Genomic DNA, 21,835 nt, shown 5'->3' on the forward strand with positions numbered 1-21,835 from the left:
ATTGTATGAGAATGATATTCCTGAATTCCCTTGGTTGCTTTTTGTTCAAATTCTGTATATGCTTGGTCTCTGTAGAGATTGACAAAATGCTTTGTGTGTTCAGATCACATTAATTTATAATTGGCTTTACTTTTTTGTTTACCTGTTCCTTGTAAGTTAATTTTCTTTTTTTTTCCGGCAGTACTAGGGGTTGAACTCAGGACCTTGCGCTTGCTAGGAAAGTGCTCTATTACTTGCGCTGTTCTTCCAGCCCAAGTTAATTTTTCTTTATCCTAATTCAACTTTATAGATTACAGACAAGGTTCCTGCCCATATTTCCATTTCTTTCCTTTTCTCTGCATCTGTTTTATTTCTTCTTCTTTCCTTCTTTCCCTCCCTCCCTCCCTCCCTCCCTCCCTTGTTTCCTTCCTTTCTTTTTATTTTAATTTTAGCTTAGTTCATTAATTCTGTTTTTAGGTCGGATGATGAGCAGAGCTCTGCGGATAAAGAGAGACTTGCCAGGTAGGAGAAGAGTGTCATTTAGCATGATGAAGCAGATGCTGCTGCTTTTCTTTTCCTTTTTCCTTTTTTTTCTTTTCTTTCTTTCTTTTCCTTTTTCTTACCCTGTCTTTTCTTCCCATTTTTCTTTGTATTTTTCCTTATCTGTGGCAAGTGAGGACAAGATTTTTTAGAAGTTTGGGTGTAACAGGAACATTGGCATCCCCCATCACAAAGTGGGTAATTCGAGGGAACTTTACTTACAAATTTAAGAAATCCCTGTATAATAGCATTTGAATTTTTCTCTTTTTATCTCAGCACTAAGTGTCACAGAATCAAAAGGATTTAGAAATAATGCAGCTTTGCCAGTCTGTGCTTTAGTAGGAAATACTATTTTTATCAGAAAACCAATAAACATACCTGTATTTGCTATTAGTTCCCAGTATTTTCGTTTCAGCATTTACTCCACACCTCTCTAGAAAACTCATATTTTCCTATGTAGATTCACAGCCTAGATTACTATGTTACAATAGAATTGATGCTGCTTTGGTGATTGAATCCTTACTTGTGATTTCCCAGAAAAGTTTTAGCTGCCTTGGCATTACTAATTAAAATATCAGGTTTCTGGACTTCACTGTCAGAAATGTGTTGTATACTAGGAGGATGGGTGCTTTAAGTTTGAGTAGAAATACCCATGTTTTAGGCAAAGTAACTAAATATTGACCTATATGGTGAGACCTTTTTGCCATTTGGAATCTCTTTGGAGACTGTTATCATAACAAGTTTGAGCTGCTGCTTGCCCAAACTTTATGTAGTCTGTCTGATTTGGAATGCCTTAGTTGGAAATAGATCATTGATGCAATACCTATTTTTACTACTTTCTCCCTCTTATTTACATTTACCTCTTCTGTCTGGGCCACAAACTCAGTTTGCTGCTATTTCAACCCATGCTGTTAACTAATGTTTTCACTCTTGAGAAAACTGATTCAGCATGATGTGGTGAGGAAAGCATAACAATGGGAATGAGGGCAGCCCTAGGAAAAGTCACTTAACTGCTTGACCTCAATCTCCTCATCTCATAAAAGGGAAAATTGTCAGGTTAGTTGATTTTTTTTAAAACAAGGAACTTTTGTTCAAATAGAATCATTTAGTGGTAACAGCAAATAAAAGATAAAGCAAAGAAGAAGCAGAAATGCAGCATGTTGTTTAATTTCTTTTTTTCTTTTTCCCCTTAAGGTATCCTCATGGAGGACACTGGGCTTTTCAGAATTCCTTTTGAGAACTACTGTATTATTCCTCTTAATAGTGATATAATTCTATCTCAGTTTTGAGGATGTTGTTGGAGATGTGGTCTGCTTAACCTAGTATGATCTAAAATGTGTCTAGGCCTTTAAGTATCCTCCTCTCCATCGTACTCTTATTCCTCAATTCACTTTGTCCCAACTGGGACATATGGTATCTTAGGGTCTCTTAAGTTCATTGTATGGCACCATACAGATAAGACAGTTGGACTTCATGAATTAGTGGGACAAATAAAACTTCAGAATTTCCCAGTTCTGCCTTTTAACATCACAGTGAGAAACTTACAACAAAGCAACATTCTGTAGCCCAAGGGAACCTACCACTTCTTACATCAGCTTTTGAGCAACATATTGCAGATGGCAAAACTTGTTCATTTTATTTTCTAGCCTTTAAACAACTAATAAACACGTAGTCAAGCTGATAGCTTCTTGGCCTTTTGGCTGAGATCAAGTGTAGTATCTGTTATTGTCAGTCAGTCAAGCTGAGATGACTCTTAGGAATTTAAGGAAATGAAATAAACATTTTAAAATACTGTCATTTCTTAAAACAGTTTTTGTTCTAAGGGAATGGTAGTTTACATAGGAAGTGAAGTTTTTAGGAGATAGAGGAAATTGTGGTATCTGCTTGTTCTTTCTCTACCTTGTTAGTCTCTGTTCCATGCTTGCTCTGCATGAGAAGGTTGCCAAACCTAATTTCAGTTCTGATACTTAAGTATTCATTAAACGTAAAGCTGCTTTCTTCAATATTTAAATACTACATTGTTCAGCAGCACACTTGGTATCCTTTCCATTCTCCCCTCAAACAAAAGATCTCGTGATCACCTGGATAGGGCTTCTCCTTTCTCTCTCTGTGCAGGGAAAATCACAGTGAAATTGAACGGCGGAGACGGAACAAGATGACAGCTTACATCACAGAACTGTCAGATATGGTACCCACCTGTAGTGCCCTGGCTCGAAAACCAGACAAGCTAACCATCTTACGCATGGCAGTTTCTCATATGAAGTCCTTGAGGGGAACTGGCAATACATCCACTGACGGATCCTACAAGCCATCTTTCCTCACTGACCAGGTTGCTGGGATTTACATCTATGAAAGAGTCTGAATTTGGGTTACTCTGTTGGAAGTTTTTATTTATTTGTTTTTTTTGGGAAAATTCAGACCATGGAAAATTGAGTTTCAGTCCTTGTCTGAATAAGTAGTGGGAGAAGTAAAAAAGAGTTGTGAAACTATTCAGCAGGTTTATAGGTATTTTAGAATTTGCCTCATAAATACAGCCTGTAAGATAAAAGAACAGTGAAATCCTAGAGAGAAGGGATTACTATGTCTGTGGAACCAGTCCTTTCCTTTAGGGAATGGAAGAAATCTGTTTTTCTTCCCTGAAGCAGCTTATAGTTTTAGTGATAGGAGAGTCTAATAAGCTGTCATTGTTGCTCAAGGATAGACTCTGTTACATTTGATGTGCCATTACAAAAATAGAGAAAGCAGAAAAATAAGTCTTGCCTTTTAAGACTTTTAACTCAGTCTGAATATAATATATAAGTGATGCATCGAGGAGGGATGAAGGAGAATGATGGAAGGAGTGAATTCAACTATCATATATTGTAAGAACTTTTGAGAGCTTGTTTGGAGATTCTAGCAGGGAGCGCAACTACTCATATACCCTTGACCAAAGAACAGTCCTTCTCTATTAGGAATGGTTGTCGCTTTGACCAAGCACGCAGCTTTGGGAGGGACATACGTGAAGTGGTGAGGGAGGAAGGGGACACCCACCTAGCCAGCCAGATCATCCGAAGCAACCCTGGCAATGAATGGGGTGGCAGATGTCGCAGCCAGATTGCCCTCACATCCAATTGTTAGAACTTTTGTAAATGTCTCAATGTACGCCCAGTACAGCAGCAATATGATACTGAAAAAATGTGAGTGGCAAGATACACAAGTGAAAAATGATAGGAAGATGCATACAGAGAAGAAATGACTTTTTTTCCTTATTGATAATTTGTGTGTGACTAGATAAATATATACTTGGAAGGGATGGCTAAGGTGATTAGAATTGAGTAGACTTGAGTAAAGGTCATTAGGAAAGACATGTTCTAGTTTGATTAAATAACACATGGTCATTGTTGAAAATTTTGGAAAATACAGGAAGTATAAGAAAGAAAAAATGTATCTGTAATTCCACCATTTTAATTATTTAGAAAGAAGAACGGAATATAATTTGGGAGAAAGGAATATTTGAAAGCACAAATAGGACATTTTGTAGTTGTACATTGAAATAGTTAATTTTCTCTACCAGTACACATGCAGATACTGATTCAACGAACTCCAGTTACACATCTTTTGTAGCAAGTCAAGTGCTTTGTGCTACGAGAAATTGAATTGTAAGAGATAGTTACTTGTGTGAACAGACATGTAAATTAATAAATCATGAACACAAAACCAGTTCTATAGTTAAGGGGCAGCAATAAAGCTTGTAGAAGTGCAGATATACAAAATGAGTAATTGCAGTTGCAGCATGGTGTAGGTTTGGGGAATAACCTGAGAAAAACTTAGGTGTGCAATTGAGTTAATTAGGTTTAGCATGCTTTGGGAGATGACAGTAGAAAGGTAGACTGGGACCTGATGGTAAAATGTTTATGTGTTTGTTAAAGAATTTAGATTTTAATTTTTAGGTAGTGAGGAGCCATAAAAAATAAAAACCACTATCATTTTAAGGATGGATTAGAGAGACAATAGCAGCAACACCATGTCATTTGTCTTGATACAAGATGACTAGGACAGTGGCATAGTATTGGAAAATAGAACTGGTAAAACTAAGTTATCACTGGAATATAGATTTCTTCCAGTATTCCTTTTTTTGATTAACAACATCCTCCCAGGCTAAAAACCTTAGGAAAAAGGAGTTGAATTGGCAATTAGGAGGACATTAGTAAGCTCCTTGAAAATTAATATAATGGCTTAGAGAAAAGATTGAGGAATAATTGAGAAGCAAGAGAATAAAACCATTGAATATAACATTATTCTTAGTGTAAAGTTGGCACTGAACACTGGTCAAATTGAGAGAAGATTTGTGTATAATCAAGAAAACATTGTGTTTATAGGCTTGAAGGGAAAGACAGAATGTAGGGATATTTGTCAAGAAGATCCTAAAAAGAGAGTAGAAGGTGGAAACCTGGGGCTGTGGATCAGGTATGAACCACAAATTGTTTATGGAGAGATGCATAAGATCTTGCTTCTCCCCATGAGTAGAAATAATTGTTTTTCAGAGTTCGTTATTAACTTCCATTTCATTTTCTTGGCCAGGAACTGAAACATTTGATCTTGGAGGCAGCAGATGGCTTTCTGTTTATTGTCTCCTGTGAGACAGGCCGGGTGGTATATGTCTCTGATTCAGTGACTCCTGTTTTGAACCAGCCACAGTCTGAATGGTTTGGCAGCACACTCTATGATCAGGTGCACCCAGATGATGTGGATAAACTTCGTGAGCAGCTTTCCACTTCAGAAAATGCCCTGACAGGTAAGAGTTATGTGGATGACAAATGAATGGGAAGTCCTTCTTTATTGTTGTGAGGTATAAGTGGGGTTTAAGCTCTTAAATTAGTTCGTTGAATTTGGCAAGGCTTCTAGAATTTTCTCCTTTAATGAATATAATCAGTTCTTTATATTCACATTCAGATTATCTATTTTATGGCACATTTTCAGAAAATGTTTCATTAGTGATTATACTCATATAAAAATTTACTTTTATCTTAATATTGTAAATGAAATAGTGAAGCTCAAACTCACTGAATGTGAAGTTTAAGATTATCATTTGACACCAATGATCAAGAGCTGGGCTTTTTTCTTTTTTGGTGTGACTGGGGTTTGAACTCAAGAGCTTCACATTTGCAAAGCAGGCATTCTACTGCTTGAGCCATGCCTCCAGTCCATTTTGCTCTGGTTATTTTGGAGCTGGGGTCTCCCAAACTATTTGCCTGGGCTGGCCTCGCACTGCAATCCTCCTAATCTCAGCCTCCCAAGTAGCTAGGATTACAGGTCTGAGACACTGGTGCCCAGAGAGCTGAGACTATTATTTCTGTCACAGGAGTTAACATTTTAAATCCAAGTCTTACTTGTTTTTTTTTTTTTTTAAATCCAACTTTTGCCCCCCCACCCCATACTAAAAGAACCTTCTATCTCATTTGTGTGAATAATTATAACCTGATATTTTTTCTGTCCACTAGTTGACTTTGTGCTAGGTTCTTTGGTAACAGATTTTCTTAGGGGAGTGACTATTGGTCAGTGTATAAGGTGTTTTTAGTTTTTTGCTTTGTTTTATTTGTTTGGGGTTTTTTTGGTGGAACTAGGGCTTTGAACTCAGGACATCGTGCTTGCTAAGCAGGCACTCTACCACTTCAGCCACTCCACCATCCCCTATTATTGTTGTTTGTATTGCTACTGTTTCCCCTCATCTTAATACTGTTCAGTCCTTTTGCCAACATTTGGCTAGAGAAGAAAAGTTAATTTACTGGGCAACTATAGGAAAAGTTTTAAAATGGAAACAGATAAAAACTCATAGTTATGGCTGAGGATGTAGCTTAGTGGTAGAGTGGCTTGTCTGGCATGCCTATGACTCTGTGTTCTATCCTAGGTATCACAAAACAACAACAAAAACATGGCAGTTAAAATGCAAGAAATGCCAAAATGGCTATACTGATGCTGTTATTTAGTTTTCCCCTCTTTTATACTTTCATGTTTCTAGTTCTTCCTTTTTCCCAAAAGTTAGTTTCTATAAATAAAGGATAGAAGCAGTTTTGTTATCAGACTGATGTGTGTTTCTGTAGCATCTAAAATTACCTGCTTTTAAACCAGTGAGATTCACTGTGTGTGTGTGTATGTGTGTGTGTATAAATAATCAGGCATAAGAATAAAGCCTTGCCTCTTGCTTTCTACTCCTCCTGCCTTCCTTGTACAAGGTTAGTTTCCGTGCTGTCTTTGAACATATAGTGAAATTCATAGGTGAGTATTAAAGTAGTTTGGGCTTCAAAAAACAAAATCCATGTCCTGTTTGGCCTGTTCTGTTAACAAGCAACAAAGTTGGAAGGCATGAATTAATTTGCTTAATTATCCTTGCCTCAAGTATTTCCCTCTAATCCCCCCTCATAAGAATGTACTCCAGATTGTTCTTCACATCCTCCTTCAGGGCGTATCCTGGATCTAAAGACTGGAACAGTGAAAAAGGAAGGTCAACAGTCTTCCATGAGGATGTGTATGGGCTCAAGGAGATCATTTATTTGCCGAATGAGGTGAGTGTGAGGTTTAGGGTTGCAGTTTGGCATAAAAATGATCAAGAGTTGAGACTTTCATTTCTATCAGAGGAGTTAACATTTTAAATCCAAGCTCTTAAGACCCAGATGGAATAAAGTGTTTGGTAAAAGAATTAATAACATTTACTGAACTCTTCCAATGCCAGACACTGTGATAGGTGCTTTATGTCTATCATCTGATTTCATCTCCACATCTGCCCTTGAGAGTAAGATTCATGGTTACCATTTTACTAATTAAAAAATGAATTCAAAGAAATTAACTTCCTAAGATTATATGTAGTGTCTGATATAGAATTTAATTTTAATCCATAGTAGTCTAACTCCAAAACCTGTATTTTTTTTCTGTTAAATCACAATGCAGAATCCATGTACTCAGACCATTTCTGTTTGTTTGTTTGTTTTTGTGGTCACAAATTTGAGATTTCCTTTAGTCTTTCAGTTGGTATATAGTGTTTATATATACTATACTTTTTTTTTTTTTTTTTTGAGATAAGGTCTTACTATCTAGCCCAAGCTGACCTTGTACTCAAAATCCTCCTGCCACAGCTTCCCAGTGTAGGATTATGGATGTGTTGCACCAGGTTCAGTTGTTTTCTCTTTTGAAGTCCCATCATATAGTAAATGCTTAATTTTGGCTGACTAAATGAATGTTGCATGCAATCAGCAAATTAGTTTGAGTGGTGGGAAATCATTGGAGATGGTAGATGAAAACAATGTGAAAATATGAATATACTTTAACATCCTTAATCAGATTTTATCCAATAGTATAAATAGTACCTACCAGTATCTCAAACACAGGTGCCAAATAAATACTTGTTGAATGAATGAACTATAAGTGCTGTTACTACCTTGGATCTCAGACAGTTGCTTAAGCTTTTAAGAGCTTACTTTACTCACCTGTGACGTGAAGCTAAAACTTACCTCAGCTGGTGGAATGGTTCAAGTGGTAGAGCACCTGCCTAGCATGCATGAAGCCTTGAGTTCAAACCCCAGTACCACCAAAAAAAAAAATTCTGGCACTGGTGGCTCATGCCTGTGATCCTAGCTACTCAGGAGGCAGAGATCCAGAAGATAGTTCAGAGCCAACCCAGGCAAAAAGTTTGAAAGACCCTATCTCGAAAAAACCCATTACAAAAAAGGGCTGGTGGAGTGGATTCGCTCACTGGTAGAGCAGGTAGAGTACTTGCGCAGAATGCATGAACCCCTGGGTTCTATCTCTGCACTGTCTTCCCCCCTCAAAAAAATAAAACAACCCTAACCCTCACCCCAAATATGAATTGCATAAAGTAACAGAAGTCACATGCCTAGCACATAGCAGGTACTTAACTTTTTCCACACACACACACACACACACACACACACACACACACACAATGGTTTACAAAGTTCTCATAAGCGTGTCTAGATACATGACCTCATTTTATTTTTACAGTTTTCTGTAGTGCTTCTTATTAGCCTTATTTTACGGATGAAAAACAAACTCAAGGATTGAGACATAACTCTTCAGGTAATGAGAAGCCAATAGGCATGAAGTGACATGACAAAGGAAGTTTTTTGTTTTTTTTTTTTTTCTTTTTAAGATTGATCTGTTAGTGACCATAAAATGGGCTTGATGGAAAAAACTGGAGAAATATTAACTTGGCTACTGGCATAAAAACAAATTTAAGGGGATAACAGCCTGTAGGAGTTGGCAGAAGAGTGTTTAAAAGACTAATTTTGTTGTGTTTTCAAAAGCCTTGGCAAAACCTTGGGCAGACCTCCCCTTCAACATATGCAGAACTTTTGGCAAATAATGACATTCACTTGAGCCATTTTTTCAGAGTTATTATTAATCTTTCTTGATTTCACCCCTCCCACTAGTATCACCACCTGGGCCAAGGTATCTTAAGCTCCTTCTGAGTTTGCTTCTCTAGAAGCAGCCTAGTGGGAGGAAGATGAGGATGGGATAGAATGGAATTTGAAGCCAAGATTTTGAACTTGCAGAACTTTGACTCACTTATCTTTTTTTTTTTTTTTTTAAATTAAGGGGACCCTTATTTTACCTCTTTGCCTAGTTTTAAGACTAGAGGTCCTCTCTGGATCAGCACAAACAGCTTCTTTTTTTTCTGGAGAGCAACAGGTAGGCCCAAGCCATTCAAACTTACTTTGCTTGCCTACTGAGTGCATCTCTTGGGCCTGGGAATGTAGCTCAGAGGTAGAGCTATTGCATAGCATCTGGGATGCTCTGGGTTCAATAAAAAAACAAAAAGCCAGAAAGGGAGAGAGACAAAAAGAAAGAAAAGAAAAGGTAGTTTTGTGTGTATGTGGGCGTGGTGGGGGAGGTTGGTTGGTTGGTTTTTGGTTTTTTTGAGACAGGGTCTTGCTCTGCTGCTCAGACTGGCCTTGAACTTGCCATGTAGCCCAGGCTGACCTCAAAGTTGTGTTCCTTGTGCCTCAGCCTCTTGAATGCTAGAATTATAGGTGTGCATCACTATACCTGGCTTAAGAAAAGGCATTTCTTAGCCAGGCATTGGTGGTTGACATCTGTAATACTAGCTACTTAGGAGGCAGAGATCAGGAGGATAGTGGTCCAAAGCCAGCCTGAGCAGATAGTTCGTGAGACCCTATCTTGAAGAAACCCATCACAAAAAAACAGGCTGTTGGAATGGCTCAAGGTTTGACCCTGAGTTCAAACTCCAAAAACACAAACAAAAGAAAAAAGAAAAGGCATTTCTTAAACTTACAGTGTAAGTTCATATTGTATAGTAGAAACAGCTACATTGTACTGAGGGATGCTTAGTAGAAATGATGTGTAGGATATTAAGGAAGGAAGGTTTACTTGGAAAGAAAGGTAGTTGGGTATTACATGGTTTAGTGATTTAGTATAGCCTCTCCACTCTAGACTGCTTAATTTTGTTTTATTTATTTATTTGTTTATTTATTTATTTATTTTGAGATGGGGGTGGTGGTTTTCATTATGTTGCCCAGATTGGTTTTGAACTGCTGGGCTCAAATGATCCTCTCTTCTCAGCTTTTTGAGTAGCTTGAGCTGCAGTGGTATCTGCCACACCTGGCTGAATGTTGTATTAATCCATAGTAGTCTATGAATTTGAATTCTAGTTTTGACACTATCTTCTGAAACCTTGGATAGATTACATGATTTCTTTGTGCTTTGGTTTCATCATCTAATACTTGAGGTAATACTAATACCTCATAAAATTGTTTTGAGGATTAAATAATATTTGTAAAGCAATTTAGAACAGAGCAGAGCTTGGCACATATAAAAATTAATGTAGCTGGGCACCAATGACTCACGCTTGTAATCGTAGCTATCCAAAAAAGCAGGATTGCGGTTCAAAGCTAGCCAAGGCAAGTAGTTCAAGAGACCCTATCTCGAAAAAACCCATCACAAAAAAGGGCTGGTGGAGTGGCTCAAGGTGTAGGCCCTGAGTTCAAGCCCCAGTACCACAAAAATAATAATAATAATAATAATAATGTAAATTTTATCTATTCTTTTTACTTTAAAGAAACAAGAGGAAAATAGGATTGAGGGGAGTTGTCCTAGCATTTGCACCTGGCTAAGGAAGGAACAACATAAATAATAATGAAATGTAGCAAATAGATGAGATTGTGGTTAATGTAGAATTAAGTCAGCATATCACAGCTCTTTATTTGTAAATAAAGGATTTTTTTGGAACATAGCCATACCTATGTATTTGCATATTGTCTATGGCTGCTTTTATGGTGTAATGCCAGCATTGACTAGTTACAAAGACTGGCCCACTATGTTGAAAATATTTGCTATCTGGTCCTTTATAGAAATGTTTTACCAACTTTGTGGGGGTGAGGTTTGAACTCAGGCACTCTTATCACTTGAGTCAGTCCATTTTACTCTGGTTATTTTGGAGAGGAGATCTTATGAACCACTTGCCAGGGCTGCCCTTGAACCATGATCCTCCTGATCTCAGCCTTCCTAGTAACTTGGATTACAGGCGTGAGCCACCAATGCCTGGCTTACCAGCTTCTGATGTAGAGAAATCTTTGCATTTGAAGAGCATATAGAACATTTTTTACTTCAAATTCTAGGGCAGTTACGCTTTAGAATTATTAAACCTGACTTGCCTTTATCCTTTCTTATTATTTTGAGCATTGATACCTGTTTTCTGTGTCTAATTGTATCCATAGACTTACCCTGTTAGTATGGAAAATTCATTGCTAATGCAACCTGATTCCTTTCAATCTCTCTGTTCATTGAAACAGGTGTGGCAGTAGCTCTGCGGACCCAGTCTCCATGAATAGACTGAGCTTTGTGAGGAACAGATGCAGGTGAGGTCCTAAGTAGTATAGACCAAAGGGATGGTAGAAAACATCACTTTTCCACTTACTTTACTACCCTCATCTCTCATCTACCAGTTACTTTTTTCTGGCAGTATTTTCCTGAACTTAAGGGTTTCTCCTGCTAATTCTGTTTTTAAAAAGTTACCTACTTCTTTACCTACCTTTCTCCTGCTGCAGTATGTTTTTGTTGTGTTACTTTGGTAAGGATTAAAAATGTGGTTACTTTTGAATGGGAAAGTTCCAAGCATTGATTATCTGCTCTCTAAACACCCAAGAGCCTATAGATAAAGGTACTAAGGCAGTATTGCCTTTTAAGATTTACATTGTAGAATTTTCCTCCTGACTCCTGTAACTTTTCTAGGAATGGACTTGGCTCTGTGAAGGATGGAGAACCTCACTTTGTGGTGGTCCACTGCACAGGTTACATCAAGGCCTGGCCGCCAGCAGGTAGGAAAGTTGATTAGATTTCTCCCTTGGTGCACTTGATTACTCAGAGGGTCCAAAAACATTGTCAACATTTAATTAACAGAACATTTATTATGTACCTGGTATATGAAATGTACATCGATACAAGCTGAAACAAAGTTGAGCAGATAAAGCAAACTCCTTTCCACCCATTATTGAGCTCATATTACAGTTGGAGTTAGGGAGATGAATTACTCAAACTTGAAAATAACTCAGTATTGGGTGCATCACAGAGTGTAGTCATTAGTTGGCTTTTAAAACTTACCTATTTTTCTTTCTTTCCTTTTCTTCTTTCTTTTTTTTTTTGTCTCCACTGGGGTTTGAACTCAGAGCCTCACACTTGCTAGGCAGGTGCTCTACCACTTGAGCCACTCTGCCAGCCCTTTTCTTTTCTTTTCTTTCTCTTCTCTTTCTTTTCTTTCTCTTCTCTTCTCTTTCTTTTCTTTTCTTTTCTATGGTATTTATTTACTTATTTATTTGCACTCAGGACCTCATTCTTGCTAGGCAGGTGCACTACAACTTGACCCACCCTGCTACCTTTTTTGGGTTGAGTATTTTTCAAGATAGTGTCTCAAAATTGCTGGGGCTGGCTTTGTACTGCAATCCTCCTGGTCTCTGACTCCTAAAAAGTTTAGGGTTACAGGTATGAGCCACAAGCACCTGGCTTAAACTTATTTTTGAGGAAGGATCTCATTATGTTGTCTAGGCTGGCCTTGAACTCCTGGACTCAAGCAATTTTCTTGCCTCAGCCTCCTGAATACTTTGGACTATAGGTGTGTGCCACTGTGGTTGAATTAGAATATAGTTTTTAGGGCTGAAGATGTAGCTCAGTGGTTGCCTGTCATGTGCAAGACCCTCCTCAGCACTGCCAAATTAAAAAAAAAATGTGCAAAATGATAATATGTATACTGAATACCTATTTTCTAATCAGTGGTTGCAAAGAAACATTGGCATTTAATGAAATTAACCTGGGAAAGCTGTATAAAATAGAAGCAAGATCTTGAGGGATAAAAGGAAAATGGCTTGATTGTAACAACTTATTAAGGAGATTTTTCTCTGCAAAGGTTTGAAATCAAGTATTGAGCAGAGTAACTTTATTTGAATGAATTCGCACCCTCTCCCCCCCAATTCCTGAGTTTGAACTCAGAGCCTCATGCAGAGTAGCTTTATTTGAACTGAGGTTAAGCAACGAATGTGACAAAGATGGTTTGGGTACAGGGATCAGCTTTTTAAATTGACTTGTTGGAGTTTCCAAGTCATACCAACTTCCATATTAGATGGGTATTACTGGGAAGTAGAGATTTGGGGGAGACAGAAACTAAGAGCAAAGAGAGACAAGGTAGAATATTTTGGGAAGAGCTTAAACTTTGATTTGAAAAAAGCCTGGCATAACCTCAGGTAAGTCGATTAACCTTTTATTTATGTATTTATTTTTATGGAGCTAGGGTTTGAACTCAGGGCTTCATGTTTTGAAGTAGGTGCTCTACTGCTTGAGCCACACTTCCAGTCCTCAATTGACCTTTATATCAGTTTTCTCTTCTGTAATTTGTATATAATACATTCTTTATATAGCATTATTGTGAGGATTAGATTAAATGAAGGAAAACTATCCAGCCCAGTGCCTGGATTCTGGCAAGCACCCAATAAATGGAAGTAATAGAGAAAAATTAATTTAAAGTAGTACAAGTAATGACATTTGAACTTTTTAGTCTACATGCTGTATAAACTGTACATTTAAAGTATGTGTGATATTTTATACTTCAGTGTAGCTATCAATGAAATACCATTTTTCTGAATAAGAAGAATTACAAAGAGTTGGAGGGAAGTGCATTCTTCCTCTTCAGTATAAAGCATTAGGTTCTCTTTTTTTCCAAAGGATAAGTAACTATAGGTGTTTGGTATAGTTTCATGTTTGCTTTACTTAAGTTTTTTCTGGAGGTGGGGGGAGGTGGGTTTTGAACTCACTGTCTTGTGTTTGCTAAGCAAACACTCTACCATGTGAGCCACATCCCCAAATGTTTATGTTGATTTTCTTTCTTTTCTTTTTTTAGTACTTACTTTTAAAGTCACAGATTAAGCAAGATATCTTGCTCTCTGTGATATGGTCACAGAATGACTGTTTTCATATGTGTTTGGTTTGGCCAGCATAGGTTTTTAGACTATTTAGGGCGAGACTTGTACTCTTCACTTTATTGTAATTAAAATGAATGGTAAAATAGTATCTTTATATATATATGCGTATATATATATATATATATTCATATTCATATTAAAAAATAATGATCGGTATATATAGTAAATCTATAATTATTCTTATCATTTGTCACTTTCTATTGCTTTATACCTAAATGTAATTTAAATCTTTACTTATCCAACCTTTGAAGGCATTTAAGTTTGAGATCTCTGTAAATCCTGTAAATCCTTTTCATTTTATCTTCCTGAAGGTGTTTCCCTCCCAGATGATGACCCAGAGGCTGGCCAGGGGAGCAAGTTTTGCCTAGTGGCCATTGGCAGATTGCAGGCAAGTATGAGTTTTCTACATCTACATGCCCTTTTGATTAAAATCAGTCTCCTTCAGGACTTGTTTATGTTGATTTTCTTTCTTTTCTTTTTTTAGTATTGGGGTTTGAACTCAGGTCCTTGGGCTTGCTAGGCAAGTCTTCTTCCAATTGAGCCACACCTTCAGTCCATGCTAATTTTCTTTCTGTTTTCAAAAATTTGAAGAAATAGGCCTTTCATAGTAAACACTGCTACTCTTGTATTTAGCAAAAGTTGAAGACGATGAAAGAGGGAGGGAAATCTGCTCTTCTCTTTTTGTTTTTGATGTTGGTTGTTGGCACTTGGTCTTCCTATATTGTCTAGGCTGGTCTGTAACCCCTGGGCCCAAGTGATCCTTCTGCTTCAGCCTCCTGAGTGCTGGGACTATAGGCATGCACTTCTGTGCCTGGCTCCCCTTATCTTTCTTAATTTTAGCTTTATGATGATGAATTTTCTATTTCCAGTTAATTTTCTTTACCCCTATACCAAAGAAGAGAGATCTTTTCATTTTACCATTCCATGACCAAAAATTGAGAGGTTGAATCACTTTAATTATTCTCATAAGAGTATATAATTTTCTTAGTTATGTACATCATAGTTTTCCTATTTGAATAATGAGTATAGTCAGCCAGGTAAAAGTAGGTGTAGGTGGGTTTGGGGTTTAATTCCCTTTTTTTTTTTTTTTAACTTTACTAACTTCAAAGTATATTTGTAGGAGTAGAGCTAGACTTCATGCCCTCTCTAACTGTTATTGCCATTTTTTCCTTTCTGGGCATGTAATAGTTCAGAAATTTCTAAAACTAGGAGTCTATGCATTTGTCTGTGTGAATTTTGTATTTGCTCATGAAGAGATAAGAAATATCTGCAAAGAATGATAATCATTTTACCTCATTTTTCTCTCTCCACTCTTAGGTAACTAGTTCTCCCAACTGTACAGACATGAGTAATGTTTGTCAACCAACAGAGTTCATTTCTCGACACAACATTGAAGGGATATTCACTTTTGTGGATCACCGTTGTGTGGCTACTGTTGGCTACCAGCCACAGGTAAAGAACTGGTGCCATTATATCATTAATACTTAGGCCTCTGTTTTCCCTTGCAAATGTTAAGGTTACACAATCTTGTAATTCCAGAGATTGCCAAAATGTACCAGCCCCAGTTCAGAAAAAGATTATCTTATTCTATTAGTAGCTAAATATATTTTCAACTTCCTACCTAGGCTACCATCCTATCTAGAAAAATTTGGTATGTGAAACCAGGCAGGAACAGCATGTTTTAATACATGTTTATTTTTTTTTCTGATATTAATGCAGATAGTAATTAAAAAGTGCTCATTTTGAAGACTTACTGTGACTTTTGAGGGGGGTTTTGGAGTTTGAACTCTGGACCTTGTACTTACTAGGCAGGTGCTCTACCTCTTGAGCCATGCTTATATATGTGTATATATTATATATATATAGTTGCAAAACTGTAGATGCTAGGAGGTACTTCTGACGGTGATTGTGTGAAATGGTTGGTGAAGGAGAGGTCTTAAAAATGAACAAAGTAGGAGGGCTTACAGCCCTTGATTCAACACATAGTATAAAGCTGTAGTTATTAAGTCAGTATAGTGTTGGTGTAAGGATAGGTATATAGATCAATAAACCAGAATAGAATCTACTTTTATATTTGTGGTCAACCAATTTTTAGCAAAGGTGCCAAGATAATTCATTGGGGAAGAGAGGTCTTTCTAACAAACAGCTGAGGACATGACTTAAGTGGTAGAACACTTGCCTACCAAGCAAAAGGCTCTAAATTCAAATTCAGTATTGCAGTATTGGCAAAAAAAAAAAAAAAACAAAGGGTGAGGAACAATTGGATATCCGTATGTGCACCCCCACAAACACAAAAAAAAATGAACTTAAACTTTACCTCAAAGTAATGGAAAAATCAGCCAGGTGCTGGTGGCTCACGCCTGTAACCCAGGCTACTCAGGAGGCAGAGATCAGGGGGATCATGGTTTGAAGCCAGTTCGGACAAATAGTTTGTGAGATCCTATCTCAAAAATACCTATCACAAAAAAGGGCTGGTGGAGTGGCTCAAGGTGTAGGCCCTGAGTTCAAGCCCCAATACCGCAAAAAAAAAAAAAAAAAAAAAGAAATTCCCTCATAATAGGATATCATTAAGAAAGAAAGCATAGACAAAGTAAAGTATACTCACAGCAGGGATACACTGAGAAACCTTTTTGAACATCAACTTGAATATTAATAACAAAAGATAGGACTGTAAAATAGGTACAGTGTGTGGGGGGGTACTTGTGGAAGGGGAAGGGTGAATGAAGGAGATTAAGATGAGGGAATATAGTTGATGGATTTCATATACTTATAGAAACTAGAACAAAGAAATCTCTTGCAACTGCTTTGGTAGTGTGAGGAGGGAGTTGAGGGAGAGAGAGATGGTAGGTAGGGGTGATGTAACCAATGTACAATATAAGCTTATTTGGAATTGTCACTATGAAACCCCCTGTATAATATATCCTAATTTTAAAAAATAAAAAAAGAAGAATAGTTAAATAAAAATCAAAGCCCTGAAATTTCAAAATGAGAAAATAAAAAAAGAAAAATCAGAAAGACTGAACACAAAGTAGGAGAAAATATTTGTAAATCATGTATCTGAAAAATGATTTGTATCTACAATATATAAATTCATTAAGAAAAGCAGCTCGTAGAAAAGGGTACACCAGCTGGGCGTGGTGGTCCATTCCTGTAATCTTAGCATTCCTGTAATCTTATCTGGTGGAGATAGGAGGATCACAAATTTAAGGTTGGCTTGGGCTATAGGGCAAGACTTTGTCTCAAAAAAAATGGGCAAGATTTGATATTTCACCAAAGAGAAATGAATTGCAGTATTAGGAAAATGAAAATGAAAATCAAAACAAGATACTATTGTATATCCACTAGAATGGTCAAAAAGATACGAATGTAGAGATCCCTCAGATGTTGTTAGTAGACATGAAAAATGTTATAGCTACTTTTCAAAACCATTTTGTCAGTTTTCTAAAATGCTAAACATACTTATTCTGCAATCTGTCAATTCTCCTCCTGAATATCTACCCAAGGGAAATGAAAACATATATTCACAAAGATTTGTACACAAATGTCCACAGCTCAATAATTCATAATAGACAAAAAATGGAAATAATCTAAATGTCCGTTAGCATTTTATGAATGAATATACAAACTGCATGAGTTTTTGCTAGACTCTGTTGAGCAATGAAAAAGAATAAATTACTGTTACATGGAACAACATAGAACTTAAAAATAGTATGTTAAATAAAAGAACCCAAACTTAAAAGAGTATATATTGCATGACTCTATATTGTATGGAATTTCTAGGAAAAGCAAAATTAAAAAGGCAGAAAACAGGTCAGTAGCTGGATAAGAGGTAGGAACAAGGGTTGATTGTGCAATGAACACTTTATAAAACTGAATTATGATAATTGCACTATTGTAAGTTTACTAGGAATCATCAAACTGTACCCTTAGAATGAGTGAATTATGAATGTAAATTATACCTAAAATCTGTAGTTAATGCCATTAGGTAAATATAGTCTGAAAAAGAAATGTGCTAGAAGCCAGATTCAATCATTGTCTTCTTTTTTTTGTTGGGACTGGGATTTGAACTCAGGACTTTGCACTTGCAAAGCAGGCCCTCTACTGCTTGAGCCACACCTCCAGTTCATTTTGCTCTGTTTATTTTGGAGATGAGGTCTTACGAACTATTTGCCTGAACTCTCAAGCAGTGATCTAATTTCAGCCTCCCAAGTAGCTAGAATTATAGGTATGAGCCACTGGCTCTCAGCTTCATTATCTTTTGTTTCTGTCTTCTTTTTTTTCCTTTACATGTATTTATAATCAAGACAGAATAAATAAAATCCAAGTCCACAGCAAGATAAACCAGGAAGATTAAATGACTCTTCTTTCTCCCCTCTAGGAACTCTTAGGAAAGAATATTGTAGAATTCTGTCATCCTGAAGACCAGCAGCTTCTAAGAGACAGCTTCCAACAGGTAATTTTTTTTGTGTGTCTGAATACATATTTTTTTACCTATTTCTCACATCCACTCCATAAATACTTACTGAACACTGATTGAGCACTGTGGCAGGCACTACAGTTTTATTTATTTATCTATTTTAAATAGCTACTTAATCTGTATTTTTATTTTTATTTTTGTTTTTTTTCTTAACCTGAATTTTTAAGGAATAGAAAAAGATAATACTTTGAAACTATTGAATAATGTCCAAGGTATATTTGCTTGGCTTTGGCTATTTACTGTCTTGTGTTCAACTATCTGTATCCAAGGGATTATCTTCAAAGTATGTTAAGATATTATTCTTCAAAGTATGTAAAAATATTATAGGCAGTCTACATATAATTGATTTGTAGATTGTAGCAGAAAAATGTTTATTTTAACTTCTTTTATGACAATTGAAAGTTTATTAAGGCCCTAACTCCTAAAAATACCTAATGAATTTAATAGACTTAGCTTTAGCTAACAGCTCATACTTTATATTATACACATTAATCTTTTTTAAATATCAGTAGTGTTGTTACAGATATAGTGGGTATAATAATAGTACTTAAATGCAGAGGGCTGTAGGGAAGATTATATAAGGTAATGCAAATAAGGCACACAGCCCCTTGCTTGACACATAATAATTATAAAATAAATGTTAGTTGCTAATACTGTTTTTCATTGTTACTGAGGGAGACTCAAAAATATTTTCTGTTCCATGAGACTAGAAATTAAAATAATCTAAAATTACTTTTAAAAAAGCAAAAAATAAGACTAAAGCCAGCTTAGTTTTATTTACTGTGAAGATAGAAATCTCACATTTGTAGGGGAAAGCTAGAATTGAAGAGCGATGTAAAAACTATATTCAGCCAGGTGCTGGTGACTCATGCCTGTAATCCTAGCTACTCAGGAGGCAGAGATCAGGAAGATCGAGGTTTGAATACACCCCAGGCAGATAGTTCTGCAAGACCCTATCTCAAAAAACCCTGGTGGGCTGGTGGAGTGGCTAAAGGTGAAGGCCCTGAGTTCAAGCCCCCAGTACCACCAAAAAAAAAAAAAACCCTATATTCAGTGTCATTAAACTTAAATTTCTGGCATAGATTTATTATGTTTGCTCAACATATCTTTAATGGACTTTTCAAGGAAAGTGAGAAAGAGTCTTTTTTTCTCCTAGAAATAATTGTTACTCCAATTTTACTTTCACTGGCATGGTCATCAGATAGCTTAGGACTCTAGGAAGAAACATGACAAACTTCTTCTTTATTTAATCACTTAGTTTTCTCTCTTTGTTGTTTTAACATTGAAGAAGACTGGTGTGTCAAGGACAACAACACAAGAGTCTTAGGGTTGTAGAAATGGGAATTAAAAAAAAATATTTAAAGACCTATTGATGATATGAAAACCTTTTCAGGTTGTGAAATTAAAAGGCCAGGTGCTGTCTGTCATGTTCCGGTTTCGGTCTAAGAACCGAGAATGGCTGTGGATGAGAACCAGCTCCTTTACTTTCCAGAATCCTTACTCAGATGAAATTGAGTATATCATCTGTACCAACACCAATGTGAAGTATGTACCCTCCAGACCTTTTCCAATGTGGGGATTTCTCTCTCTCTTATTTTTTTTCATTTTGTTTTTGTTTTGAGATAAGATCTCTCTATATATAGCCCAGGCTGACCTGATCCTTCTCCCTCAGTATCTCAAGTATTATGGTTATATATATAATCACATCTGGTATCACCATGCCCAGCTTCAGTTTTGGGATTCTCATGGGCTAAGTCTGCTTAGCTTTATCAAGCTATCTCCTTCTCTTCTTTTCAAGTTGTAAATACCATTAATCTGAAGTTCCTCATTTTATAGCTTCCTATAGGATTTGATACAGTTAATCAAGGTAGAAGAAATTTTAATAAGCAGTAGTTCATAAACTAGGTCTTGGGAGTGAAGGGTTTATATTTCAATTTTCGAGGAAGGATTTTGTTGTATATGTCAGTATATTGTTCTAGTCTAGCAGAATTTTGAAATAGCGTAGAGTTGGGCAAACTCCATAAAGGATCAGATAGTAAACTTTTGTGGACCATATGATCTTTATTGAAACTACTAAACTGTGCTGTTGTAGCATGAAAATAATCATAGAAAGAACATGGCTGTGTTTCAGTAAACATTTATATACAAAAACAAGCAATGGTCTGGATTTAGTCCATGGACCATGATTTGCTTTGGAGCATAGCTACATTCACTCTTTAATTAGTTTCTGTTCTTCTCTTTGTGTTTTCTTTCTCAGCCTTTTTTTTTTTTTTTTTTTTGATGGTATGGTAGTTTGAACTCAGGGCTTTGCACTTGCTAGTCAGACACTCTACCAAAATTGATCCATGCCCTTAGCCCTTTTCCTCAACTTTTTAAAAACAGTTTTGAGATAACATTTCACATACCATTTAAAATGTACAGTGTTTTTTGAATATCACACAGTTGTGCACCTATTACATAACTATCTAATTTCAGAACATTTTTCATCTCCACTCAAAGAAACCTGTACTCCCCCTTTGCTCTGAAATTCTATGCAACCGCTAATTTATTGTCTATATAAATTTTCCTAATCTAGACATTTCATATAAAGGGAATCACAGAATATGTTTTCTTTGTGATTGGCCTCTTTCACTGAGTATGTTTTAAGGGTCATTTATGTTGTAACATGGATCAATACTTTTTTTTTTTTTGGTAGTTACTAGTCTGTTGAATGGATATACTATATTTTGTCTGTTCATTGGTGAACAATTGGGTTGTTTCTAGTTTTTGCCTATTAAAAATGCTGGTTTGAATATTCCTGTACTTCTTTTTGTGTGGATACATGTTTTTAGTCCCCTTTTGTATATAATTTCTGGGAGTGGAATTTCTAGGTTACATGGTAATTCCTTTAACCTTTGAAGAACTGCAAAACTGTTAGCCAAAGCTGCACTATTGGTTACATTTCCACTTGACAATATATGAACATTCTTGTTTCTTCATATCCTTGTCAATACTTGCTGTTGTCCTTTTTACTATAACCAATCTTGTGGTATCAGTTGAAGGTTAATTCTTGCTGTTTAAACTACTTCTGTAGAATTGGCTTTGAACCCAGCTCTTGATGATTAGATTATGAATAATCAATATACATTGTATTTGGTGACATCAGTCAGTATTTTCCAATTCAATCTTAAGAGCTTCTAAAGTTTAATTACTTGCTAATTGATTTTCTGAAACAGTATATTAAGTTAGAATTTTTATTAATTTAGGACTCAAGTGTTTGGTTTTAATTGTCACAGTTTTTTTCTTGCATTTTTATATTATACAACCATTATTTTGTGTTTCCATTTCATTTAAATATTAAGAGTTTTTTGTTTGTTTTTAT

The 21,835-nt window shown here is 36.3% G+C and overlaps 1 protein-coding gene and 1 pseudogene across 4 annotated transcripts in view; both read left to right on the top strand.

Moving 5' to 3' along the window:
* Arnt (aryl hydrocarbon receptor nuclear translocator) overlaps positions 1-21,835 on the top strand; it is a 63,911-nt gene that overhangs the window by 33,304 nt on the left and 8,772 nt on the right. For 3 of the 4 annotated variants that reach the window (XM_074048178.1, XM_020155811.2, XM_020155812.2), the window contains 10 exons: positions 457-501; positions 2,635-2,848; positions 5,080-5,293; positions 6,959-7,061; positions 11,322-11,387; positions 11,761-11,846; positions 14,309-14,385; positions 15,315-15,449; positions 18,376-18,450; positions 19,868-20,019. In XM_074048178.1, the coding sequence (XP_073904279.1) occupies positions 457-501; positions 2,635-2,848; positions 5,080-5,293; positions 6,959-7,061; positions 11,322-11,387; positions 11,761-11,846; positions 14,309-14,385; positions 15,315-15,449; positions 18,376-18,450; positions 19,868-20,019 (1,167 nt within the window). The remainder of the gene's footprint in view (positions 1-456; positions 502-2,634; positions 2,849-5,079; positions 5,294-6,958; positions 7,062-11,321; positions 11,388-11,760; positions 11,847-14,308; positions 14,386-15,314; positions 15,450-18,375; positions 18,451-19,867; positions 20,020-21,835) is intronic. The other variant, XM_074048179.1, reaches the window with a different exon arrangement.
* Positions 2,200-2,357, top strand: LOC141414217 (U2 spliceosomal RNA; annotated as a pseudogene).

The sequence above is a fragment of the Castor canadensis genome, chromosome 11, assembly GCF_047511655.1.
Source record: "Castor canadensis chromosome 11, mCasCan1.hap1v2, whole genome shotgun sequence".
NCBI lineage: Eukaryota > Metazoa > Chordata > Mammalia > Rodentia > Castoridae > Castor > Castor canadensis.